The sequence below is a fragment of the Hyperolius riggenbachi genome, chromosome 11, assembly GCF_040937935.1.
Source record: "Hyperolius riggenbachi isolate aHypRig1 chromosome 11, aHypRig1.pri, whole genome shotgun sequence".
In the NCBI taxonomy this organism is placed as follows: Eukaryota; Metazoa; Chordata; class Amphibia; order Anura; family Hyperoliidae; genus Hyperolius; species Hyperolius riggenbachi.
In genome coordinates this window covers 87369004-87381430 of record NC_090656.1, presented here as the reverse complement: position 1 = coordinate 87381430, position 12427 = coordinate 87369004, and the positions used below count along the sequence as shown (strand labels likewise).

Here is a 12427-nt window from a genome sequence, read left to right as displayed (position 1 = left end):
CGTATACCCTGGACCCCCTCAGAAATAAGGGGACTTTTGAGTGTCATACCCCACCCACGAGCTGACCCTGCCAAATTTGCAAAAGGACTAATAGATACACAGACGTGCTACAAGGCCACATGGGGAGACATGTTTCGACTTATCAAAAGGGTGTGTGGGGAGAGGGACCTGAAGGAAATAGTCAGCAAGACATTTATACCGAGGGAAGTGTCACAGGACTCCAGTGAAAAGGGATATTTTTGGACGAACGCTTTGACAAACCAACTCAAAATTGTCTATCCACCTAGACCTCGTAAGCGAGGTTTGAGAGTATGTTACAGGTGTGGAAACCCAGGGCATTTCATCAAACAGTGTAGCTACACACCTCAGTCTAACTATAAAACACAGACAGATAGGGACACGGAGGCTGAGTTATCTGACTCTTCATCTGACTCTTCAGGTGACTGATGTGATTAGTTTTCAAAGGCAGGGGTCCTCCCATGATGGGAGGGCCCTCAACAGGTACTTGTCAGTTTCTATGTATAAACTTCCTAGACCTGAATTGAAGGGCTGGACCTCCAGCCTTTCACAGATACTTATACAGCTTCAGTTATGTTAGGAATAGAGAACAGTAAGGACAAACTATGCATTAAACAATAGAGATGTGTGTATATTCATTACATAACCCACGTACAAAAATTGCATGGACAAGTTGTCTCCTCTATTTCAGGTTCTAAATTCGGTGACAATTGGAGGGGAAGGTTCTGTGGATCCATGCATCTCATTGTAAAGGAATACGGGAAAATAATTAAGACAGCTATGCCAACAGGGGCATTTATGTTAGTCTGTATGTTATGTCGTTTGTCAAGAGAATCCACAGGGACTGATAGTCAGCATGTCCCAAATCACCATCAGGAACTTTGGGTTCCACCCAAATCTTATGAAAATATGGGGAATAAAACCAAAAGGATGGGATCCATCCCACCGTCACAGGATAGAGTGTAAACATGGGAAATTAGTGCCAAGATACCCCCTCTTTGTCCATGGGTATTTGCATGTACATGGTATAAAGGGAATGAGTCCCACTATTTAGCATTATTTTGAATATGCTAGACCAATACATCCACCTATCGTAATGGACACTGAATGGCATACCCTACATGAGCTCTGTGGCAGTCTGTACCGCAGAACAATTCCCCCTTTTTCAGGAGTATCTAAAACAGAAGTTGCAGGGAAGACCTGAGATTATTTTCTTTTTGACATATGTCCACGACAAAAATATACTTGACTGTGAGGGAGATGAGGACCCTGAAGTAGACATATGTACCATACCAGGAATTTTCAGTACAGACCCTAATGACATAGATGACGAAACACTTGAAAGTGAAGATCTGAGGGACTTATCATACAACTTAAACAATGGAACCTCAGTTGACCCATTGCCAGTAAGAGGTGACAAAGGAAAATTATATCCTGAAGACCTGACAAGAGGAGGGTATGACGACTGGAACATTATGTACATGGTATATAATGTTGGAGAGACAGGACAGTATAGGAAAATATTCTATGACCAACCCGAACCGGTGCAAGGTACTTTGTTAGATAAGTGTTATAACCTAGCAGATGGGATTATGGAGTTCCGACTCACGCAAATTCTTGAGTACATTGGAACTGTAAACCCTCTGACATACTTGACTCAAGAAAGAATTATGTTTGGACTGAACTGTAGTATAGTCAAACAAGTCACCTAGTATAAAGACACTGAAAAAGTCAGACTTGGTGCCTATTTTAGCACCCTGGTATTGCATGTACAAACAGATGCTAAAAGTAAGTTATTTGAACGCATCACACCTAAAGAAGGTATAACAGTACGTCAATATATGTTGAGATTTATGAGAGAGGCCTGTACACCAGACATTGAAGGTCATTATATTATTGACACAGCGTACTGGTCATCAAATCAGTCTCTCTCCTTCAATGGACCAAAGCCTTGGAGGTGGGATGTGCTGTGCAATGGGATAGATGCACCAAAGGTAAATGAATGGATGGATGGGATTCCCATGTCTGAGGGATTGAGGGGAGTGTATCATACCATGGACTGGAAAGATCCTCATGGCTATGAATTAGATCTAGACTTAGATCTATATGGACCATTTGTCTGGCCTCTCTATGAGGAGTCGGATAAAGGGTGGTTGTAATATGGGGAGAGTCCAGTTCCTGGTGTGAACAACCTGTCGATAAATAAAAAGGGATGGTACACATGGGAAGGAAAAGATAAAGTATGTGTAACTGTAGTTCAAGTAGAATGGGAAAAGGATGTTGTGGTCCATGCAAAGGTGAGTTCAGACACATGTAAGGTCCCAGCTGTCAAAGTGGCGGATCTAATTGTTCCTGGATTGGCTGCACCTTGGGCGATGTTGGTGGATACTCAGATCGATGGAGAGTAACCCTAACTGACTTTAGGGTGAATGCATGAGACAGGAGGTGTGGTGTGTATGTCAAAAATCAAATATACATGCTGAAAGGGTGGTTGTAATCAGGACATAGCCACAATAAAGTAAAAAGGGATTTGATGGGTACAGTACGAGGGGCTGGGGGTCTCGGTTTGGGAGCTTTTGAACACTATGGAGTTGGAGGTGCTACGAAATAAACTTGGAGGGGTGGCTCAGCATGTAGGGATGGGAGTGAAAACCCATTTAGATATAAATCATGTATTGGAGAATTTACAACATGACCACATTGATGCTACAGCATCACTGTCAGAAGTAATGAAGAAGAAGTTCAAGGGTTTAATTGCAGGTCTGTTTAAACATCCAGAAGACGTCCAGTTGGCATTATCATGTACGCAGGTTCAATTTGAGAAAGTTAATGATAACATCGCTGCACGCTGGCCATTTTCCTATAAATTTACGTAAACAGGCTGAAAGATCTGTCCTTGATTTTGCAAGACACATGAAAAATGGTGGCTTACTCAGTTCCATGGGTGTCAGAGCCTCACAGGCACTATTTCCTCCTTAGTGCCTGTTGCTGGCAAAGAATACCAAGCTTATACAGTGGTAAACCTGGGTTCTATTCTATCTGAAGGTGCGGGTTTTGCACTCCCGGGTTAACCATGAAATTTAGTGCTGTATGAAGAAGGGGAGCCCAGATTAGTAGATACATATGGGCACTGGAAAAAGGAAAATGTGCTCTTATGTCAAGGACAACAAAATATAATTTTGAGACAGCAATGCTGGGACAAGGAAGGATAATGTTTGATGGACGCAACAAAAAAGGGTGCCGAGCAGGATGAAATGTCTGGGACAGGGTTATTGGTGCAGGTATCAGATGGAGAATGTCACTTCTTATGCAGTGTACACATTGAATTGTACTCAATGTAGAACACTGACCCGAGGGGTGTACTGCACCATTGGCCCAGTCCTAGGGATAGATCTGGCACAGCCAGAAGGGCGAACACCCATAACACCTGAAAAGAGACTCGACATCAAACCTGATACACCTGTCTATTTACAAAAGATTCCTTTAGGGTGTGGAGCAGAATTGAAAGGGTGGTTATTGGATTTTGGGAAAAAGGATGAGATCATACAAACTCTCGGAGCTTCAGAAAGGCAAGCAACTGTGCTCCTGGAGCATAATCGTGAGAAACTGTTACAGGTCTCACATGCCCTTGAGCAAGATGCTAGTGTGTCCTGGTGGGAAAGCTTATTCGGGTATAGTCCAAAAGCAAGTGCCTTTCTGAATCTCATGCTCAACCCAGTAGTGGTACTAATAGCCCTTACCGTATTGTTTGACCTTTTTCAGTTATTCATGTTTTGTAAAATAAAGAGGGTGAGCCCAAGGATAAATAAGAAATAAAAAAGGAAACTCAGGGATGTTTTAGTGGTGGTATCCCCGGATGACGAATATGGATAAATGTTGTGTAATCATGGTAATTTTACCCCAATCCCTTGTAGTTAAATAGTATGAATGGACACGAGTGACTGGAAATCGTAGGATCCTCCAGCGATGGAGAAAACAAGTTAACATAGGTATGAATGAAACTGATAATTATACAGACTCTTCTTGAACCGGAAGCCAGCGGTCAGACTGCTGAGCTAGGGGCGGGAGGAGTCTGTTAGAAGCGAGAGGGTAGATTTATTAGGCATTGTAATCCCCTATGTGTTATTATTGAACAAATATTATGTGGCTCTATTTAAAAAAAAAAAAAAAAAAAAGAGGAAGGGGCCACAGACACCTGGGGCTTGGTACTGGGACTTTAAAAAAAAAAAAAAAAAAACTTTTTCCTCTGTCCTGCAGACATGTTCTTGTGTTTTCCTTGTGCACCTAGGCAACAACCACATCAATCACCCTCTAGTTCTACCTTAAGATCTACCTCAGAAGACTTAAAGGGGTCCTGGCTTATCACCAAGAAGACACCTAAGAGACTTGTTGTCCATAAGTGTGGCACCTACCTCATGATTTCAACTCTACCTCATGTGTCATCATATAACCTGTTATTCTACAAACCAGTGGCAAGAGGTCCCAAGGATGTGAGAAAAAGAAACCCCAGCTGGACAGGTGACAGCAGCTGAATCCTTGGTAAGACATCGCTCCACATCAAAAAGGAGCACTCTTCATCCTGGTATGACACTTTGCTTCAATGGAGAACCTCAAGGAACCTTTGTATGACTCACCCTGAGGAGAGACACAATAATGCTCTCCCAGGGTGCACCACCCAACTCAGAGTTTTGGCTAAGGGTGCGGCTCTGGGGAGGGAGAAGATACTACAATGCCATCCGGTGATATCAGCTGGGGCCCCCCACCAAAGGACCAAGGAAAAACTTTTGATATAAGTAGTTCACAGGGATGAACTAGAGGAGGGAGTGACAAAGCTGTGATACCTGTCTGGTTTATATAAAGGACATTTTGTTTTAAATTAGCTCCATTTGGTGATATATAAACAATTTCTGTTAGAAGAAGGCCACATGATGTGTACGTGCTCAGGGACACTTGCTACTCTTGAACATGTCCTAATAGTAGATTTACTGTTATTTTGCAATGTCCTAGCTTCCTTGACTTTTAGTGGAAAAGGGGCCCCACGGACAGATTTAGACAAGTGATGTGTTGTCCAGACTGAACCACTTCCCCTTGTGACCTTAAACAGAAGGTTGAGTAAGAGAACAGTGGGTGGTGAAACTCATAATATGGGTGGAGAGTTCTAAGAATTAAATGTTAACTGCTTCATGTCTGCACTGATTATTGAACTGTGATTGGTTTTTGTAACACTGACAAATATCCTGGCCAGCCCCAGGGAGTGTATATTTTTGCATACTTGTAACCCTATAAAATCTGCTGTGTGCTAATGATCTGTAGCATTACTCTGATGATGCCTGTATCAACGGCCCTTGATGCATGAATAAATGTGTTGTCTATTTGACGAGGTGTGTCCGAGTCTTCCCTGTCCTTAAACATCTTGGACAATTCCTTAAAGGAGTCATCAGGGAAAATAATGTAAAATGAGTGCTACTTACCGGGGGCTTCCTCCAGCTCCAAGCTCCCAGGATGTCCCTCGCCGCAGCTCTGCCCGCAGCCGGTCGCCGCAGGTCCATCCCGGTCCCCAGCGATGACGTCAGAGCGACCTCCAGGCCTCTCTGTACTGCGCCTGCGCGAGCGGCACTGTCAATCACCACCACGTGGGCCGGAGCAGACTGCGCAGTAGTTCTGCGAACGGCTGCGGGCAGACCTGCTGCGAGGGACGTCCTGGGAGCTTGGAGCTGGAGGAAGCCCCCGTTAAGTAGCACTCATTTTACATTATTTTCCCTGATTACTCCTTTAACTGTGCCAGCTGACTGCCATGGAGCTCATTTGTAAATAAAGGCCGTCAGCAGTAACAAACAAATGTTTTTTTTTTAAAAGTTATTGTGCTGTTGCTTATCTTTTAGAGCCGAGATAAAGTTCTGAGTTCATGGCCTGCTTTAACAGGGACTGAATATAAAGGAGGACTTCATTACACCTATCTACAAATGTAAACAAACAGATGAAGCACATGCTTCAACTAGCAGTGACTGCTGCAATCTAAAATGTAATCCTCATCTTAAATTTAAAAAAAAAAAAGTTTAGTACAGTATACTATTACCATCTGTCACAATCACAAAGGATACTTGCCTCTGACTATTATGGGTGGCCCCAGTTAAGGATACAACCTGCACAAGTGTGATCCCTCCCTCAAAGCATCCAAGCAGTTGGTGATAATGCAGCAATGACTGGCAGGAAGATTGTTCAGTTATGCCTTTTCCTATTTACTAGCAGGACTTTTTTTTTTTTTTTTTTTTTTTTTTTTACACTATACAGAATCCCAGGTGGCTCCTTGACAACACAGCTATGTGCTATGGGGCATAGGCATAGGAAAACATTACTTGTGTTTTCACATAGCGTCAAAATGCCTGCAACAACAAGTGTGCCTTAAGCCCCATCTACACCATACAATTTTTTGTCTGATTCGATTCAATCAGACATGTCTGATCGGGATTAGATTCAATTTGCCATTGTTTTGCAATGGAAAATAGAATCGAATCCCGATCGGACATGTCAGATTGAATCGAATCAATAAAGCGAAAAATAAAATAAAAATTGTATGGTGTAGATGGGGCTTAATACTTTGGAATGTCTTCCTCTCCTGCTTTATCACTATGCTTCTCTGCTGAACTTTCAGATACCAGATAACAGATACCACATTAAATGATGTGAGAACTGCAGAGAAATCGCAAATTGATGAGATAAGTTATCTCCTAGTATTTCAGCACTTTATCATCCCCCAAGTGAGGCTACGGTAACAGTGGGGCATTGTGGTATAACTGTGTGCGGCATTATAACACGCGTGTTAGTAGGTAGCATGCAGCATCCTTTTTTTGGACTGTATGCTTCACTGTATATGATGCTACGTGCGGATAACATGTGGCGCTGCTTTCCCGAATGCACAACGCCCACTGTGAATGTAGCCTAACTTACGTTATGTCCCATTTAGAGCTATATACATACCAGCTGTTTTGCTTTTAATTTGCGCGCTTCTTCCTCCTGCCGCCTCCTGTTTTCCAGCTCTTCCTGCTTTTTATTAGTGATCTTCTTCTTGGCCTTTTCTTCAGCCAAACGGTCTTCTCGCACCTAATAAAGACAAGTCATATGACGTCGTCCATTCATTGCGTTGCAGCTGTCACCACAAAACACTGCATACACTAACATTACCTTTTCACTTTTCTCATCTATTTGTGCAAATTTCTGCTCTATTTTCTTTTTTTTCTCCTCCTCCATTTGCTCCACTCTCTCACGAGCTTGCAGAACTTTGCGCCAACGCTCTTCTCGCCTCCTAAAATAAAATCAGACAAGTTAAATACAAAATTTTAAGATAGAGAGCGACTGGGACTGGCTATGTAGGCCTGGATCAGATTACAAAGGATATCTCCTCTAAGCAACTGCCAAACCGACATTCCTAATCCCCCTTAAAATGGATCCGAGGTGAACTTTTACTCATTGCATAATTGCATAAATTGTGTTCCTTTCCTATTGTTTATAGGGCATTCCTCAAGCCAAATATTTTTTGTTTTAATACTCTAATTCCTATAAACTAAAAAAGCCATGCCCACAGGGTTTCAGAGAGCCTTGGCAGTAGCAAGGGCTCATGGGAGCTCAGTCTGGGCAGGAGGAGGGGGAGGTGTTACTAGCCATTGATTTCAGAGACAGAGGGGAGGAGGGAGAAGGAGAGGGGATTGGGCTGATGGCTCAAGATACAGATAAGCCTGCCTCTGTGTAATGTTTATAAACAACATGGCGGCTGTCGTATCACAGGAATAAATAATCATATTTTATTAAAACTGTTTGCAGCTAGATTTGCTGTGTAAACCTAATCTTTAGATGATATATAGACAAGTTACTTGTTATAGTTCGTTTTTCATCTCGGATCCGCTTTAAAGGGAACCTGTACTGAGTAAAATTTTAAACATATGAGGCAACTTCAAATGAACATTACATAGCTTACCATCAGTTCCTTTCAGAAGCTCACCATTTTCTTCTGACAATGATCCCTTCCAGTTCTGACAAAATTTTGTCAGAACTAAAATATATCAGTTGCTGTCAGTTATAGTTGTTTCCCTATGGCTCAAGTGGGCGATGTTACAGTTTAACAGTGTGCTGACCAGGAAGCTGTCATAGGGTAATGGACATTTTCAAAATGGAGGACGGAGAATTACCTTGATCACAGTGGACAAACAGGGTGCAGGAGAGGAGAAAGATTGAGGAGTAGACTACACGGGAGGCAAGTATGACCTGTGTATGTTTGTCTTAATTTTCAGTTCAGGTTTTCTTTAAAAAGGCAAATGAAGCAAGAGGGATATGGAGGCTACCATACTTATTTCCTTTTAAGCAATACCAGTTGCCTGGCTATCCTCCTGATCCTCTGAATCTAATACTTTTAGCCATAAACCCTGAAGCATGCAGCAGATCAGGTATTTGACATTGTCAGATCTGAAAGATTAGCTTCATGCTTGCTTCTGGCATTATTCAGACACTACTGTATCCTAATAGACCAGAAGCAGTGCCAGGCAACTGGCATCGTATAAAAGGAAATATGGCAGCCTCCATATATTTCTTACTTCAGTTGTCCTTTAAAGGGATCCGGAGCTCAGATTCAAAATCAGATACTTGCCTTGGAGAGGGTAAGCCTCAGGATCCTACTGAGGCGTCCCTCAGTGGTAGGGAGAACCCTGTTGATGAGCGACGCCCCCCCCCCCCCCCCTTTCACATCAGGCTGTGCAGCTCCACTTCCTGGATCATGGCCACACAAGCCCGCATGGGCAGTAGCACAGAGCCCGCGGCCACGATGCAGGAAGAGAAACCGCGTGGGCCCGATGTGATTACCGACATTGCCTTGTTGATAATCTTTTGTGGCTGGGGGCGCTCAGCGACGGGGACATGGAGTAGCGAGGAAGCCTCAGTAGGATCCTAAGGCTTTAAGTATTTTGTATCTAAGCTCGGACACATATAGTGACAGATATGGAGGCTAACATTTATTTTCTTTTAAGCAATGCAAATTGCTTGGCTGTCCTCTGTCTCTAATACTTTTAGCTACAGACTGAACAAGCATGCAGATCAGGTGGTCTGACTGGATTAGCTGCACGCTTGTTCCAGGTGTTGAATTCAGATACTACTGCAGCCAAAGAGATCAGCAGGACAGGCAGGCAACTGGCATAGTTGCAAAATAAGAGTCAGCCTCCACACTGTGCATGCCGTTGCGTTGCAAATTTTTGGCACTGTTGTATTGCCATTGTATGTTAGATGTACGTTGCAATGAAAGTGTGCTTCACTGCCACTGTAAGTGCGCAACCTGCCGTTGCAACAATATTGTCTGATGGTATGCAATAGATTCAGTGTGAAGGACCCTAAAATGTAATTTCCCCTACATCTTGGCAATCCCTTCTCTTGTTAAGATTCTCCTGTACCAGAAGTTCTTTAGTTGTCTCTAAACTTAGCAAAACATGCATTTGTTAGACTCACAGCTTCAGTTCCTCCTGCTTGCGCTTCTTGCTTTCCTCCACCTTCTGCTTGCGCTGCATCTCAACCTCCTCTTTCTTGCGCAGGGTTTCCAAACGCTGGCGCTCCTTCTCCTAAAAATTGGGGAAGAAAAGCATGTTAATCACAGAACTAATGTAACTTACCTGAACACAAATTAAAAGGTTACTATACTTGCAAAATTCTGATTAACATATATTCGATCACATCGATCAAACCTGCCTGTAATCTAATTGGTTATTAAAAACAGATTTCAAGACAGACCATGAGCAGAAGAAACTCAAAACCAGAGTATACTGAGCGATGCAGCAGTACAAAACCATAGCGCACTGGTGGTACTACTAATTAGGGTCATGGTTCTATTAAAGATCTGACCTGTAGTGCAGGGTTCTGGGTGAACTGGTATTCCCTGATCAGGACAGATTCTCCCATTCTTGCTGCTTGCATGGCAGCCTTAAAGCAGACCAGAATTGAGAACCCACTTCAGGTTTGATACTTAGCCAAGCAGATGGAAGGTTCTGGAGAGCCTTTTCCTTTCTCTGCTCGGCCCAACATTCTAGTGCTGTCCGCTGGTAAAGCTATTCGACTTGTTCGGTTGAATGGTTTGTTAAAGCTACTTGCGTCCAAGGAGTAGGAAGAGTGCATCACTACGGCACATGCAAGAGTCTGGACTCATGCATGCGCAGTAGCAATGCACCAGTCTTGATAATTACAAGGGGACACAAGTAGTTCCGTAGACAGTGTCCTCCCCAGAATTTTTCCAGCCGGGCGGCATGAAAAAGTAGCCGGGTGGGGCAATATGAGAGAATGCAGGGCCGGTGCTTCCGTGCGTAACTCTGCTTATAGTGTACGAGGAGGTGAGCCAATGACAGCCAGGTGCTCATCAAAACTAGCCACGTGGAGCACCCAACTAAAAGAGTCTGGGGAGAACACTGCGCAGAGTTATCCGACCGAACAGCTTTACTGGTTGACAAATGCTAGAAGGACAAGCAAGGCGAAGGAGTGGAAAGGCTCTAAACTACCTGGATCCTTCCCTCAACTTGTTTTCTCACTTCAAGTTTTCTTTAAAGGCAGATCACATGGAATTTAAAGGGGTTCTGTGGAGGTTTTTCAAAAACAAAAACTGACACCCCCCTGTGCAATCCTCTATGATCCTCTGTTCCCTGCTGCCGGTCAAGGTCCATTTATTCATCTAACTAGACAAATGCAACTGCGCGGCTCACGCACGTCCTAGCTCCTGCTCGCGTCTCAGGGAGTTTACTGCGCAGGCAGCTGCCGGAGAGGTGATCGGGAGCGAGGACACACACGGCTGCGCAGTTGCATTCATCTAGCTAGATGAATAAATGGACCGTGACTAGCGTCGGGGAACGGAGGATCGTAGAGGACGGCACGGGACAGGACAGCTGCAGGGGGCCGATAGAAGCCCCAGGTAAGTGTCAGTTTTTGGTTTTTAAAACCCATCCACAGAACCCCTTTAAAAAAAAGTTTAAGAAAAATTACAATGAACATAAATTACTTTGTAATCCTAATTTTGCCCAATTAGAGGTTTGCACATAATTACTACTCAGAATAAAGGAAAAGGTAGAGTGAGACATTAAAAGGACAACTATCAAAGTGTTGTATACTTACACATTTGCCCATTGTAATTTTAAAAACACCGGAAGCTGTGCTACACATTTATAACATGAAAGGCAGCTGTAAGCAGCAAATATACAGCAGTACTAAAGGGTAGGAACACACTAGACTAAGCGTTTTGCTGCATATGCATTTTGTGAGCTTGCTTTTTCCCACCCCGCACAAGCGGTTTTGTTGCGTTTTGATGCGTTTGCACATACAAAAAAACGCATATGCTTTTTTATGCAAATCACTAGGGAGTTTACATGAAGTGGAGATTAACGTTATAAAAAAAATAAAAAATAAATAATATGTCTACTTTACCATTGGCTTTTATGTTAATTTTAATGAGTTTTGTAAAAATATGCAACAAAGCCAGAGTTTTTAAAAACGCACATTGCTGAACGCAAACATATGCGTTTTTTCATGTGGCCCATTGACTTACATTAGGTGCAGTTTCCGCAATGCTAACATCTCCGCCTAGCGTGTTCCCAGCCTAACACCTAGACAAGCAATTCCCGTCCCAGTTTAAAAACTGGATAGCTGTCCTTTAATATAGAACGGGGGTCCCATATCCAGTTAGGAAAAGATCTTTAACAGGTTTTAGAAAAGTAGAAATACTAGCTATTGCTTTGTGGAGGAGTTACATTTATTAATTCCTCTAAATCCACTTTAAAGGTGCGACAGGGTAGACAGATGAGCTTCCCAAGGGACAGAAAGAATGAGTGACAAACATTCAAGTGTGAAAAACCACCAGTGGCACCTCAATAAAACTGAATTACTTACTTCTGGCTAAAATTGCCCCAGCATAAAGAAAGGGAGGGTGGGGGGAGAGAAAAAAAAAAAAAAAAAAGAATTGTTTGCATAAAGTAAATTTGCACAAAAATCACACAAGTCATATAATTTACAAGCACTAGTGTTATTCATGTCCTGACAGACATGAATTACAGTAAGTACAGATAGATCTATTCACCTCAGAAGTCCTTTAAGAATCTCCAGTTTTCTTCCAAAAATGACCTTTGTGTAAACCTAAAAAGGACTTTCCCTAAACTGAGAACAGCGCTGGGCTTGCAGCAAAAAAAAAAAAAGAAAAAAAAAAAAGTCTTGGACCTAAAGCAAACTGAGCACTGATTAAGGCCTCTTGCACACTGCAAGAAATTCAGATTCCGCTTTTTAATCAGTTTTTACCTCCGATTCAGATTCAGATTTGCAGTGTGCAAGGAGCAAACTGCAAATCTGAATCTGAATCTGAAGTAAAAACTGATTAAAAAGCGGAATCTGAATCTGAATCGGT

At 42.8% G+C, this 12427-nt stretch overlaps 1 protein-coding gene across 2 annotated transcripts in view; it reads right to left on the bottom strand.

The window, feature by feature from the left end:
- Window positions 1-12427, bottom strand: part of INCENP (inner centromere protein) — a 66433-nt gene that overhangs the window by 11988 nt on the left and 42018 nt on the right. For both annotated transcript variants that reach the window (XM_068259423.1, XM_068259422.1), the window contains exons 11-13: window positions 9505-9614; window positions 7201-7321; window positions 6997-7119 (exon numbers count right to left, since the gene is read on the bottom strand). In XM_068259423.1, coding sequence (XP_068115524.1) covers window positions 6997-7119; window positions 7201-7321; window positions 9505-9614 — 354 coding nt within the window. The remainder of the gene's footprint in view (window positions 1-6996; window positions 7120-7200; window positions 7322-9504; window positions 9615-12427) is intronic.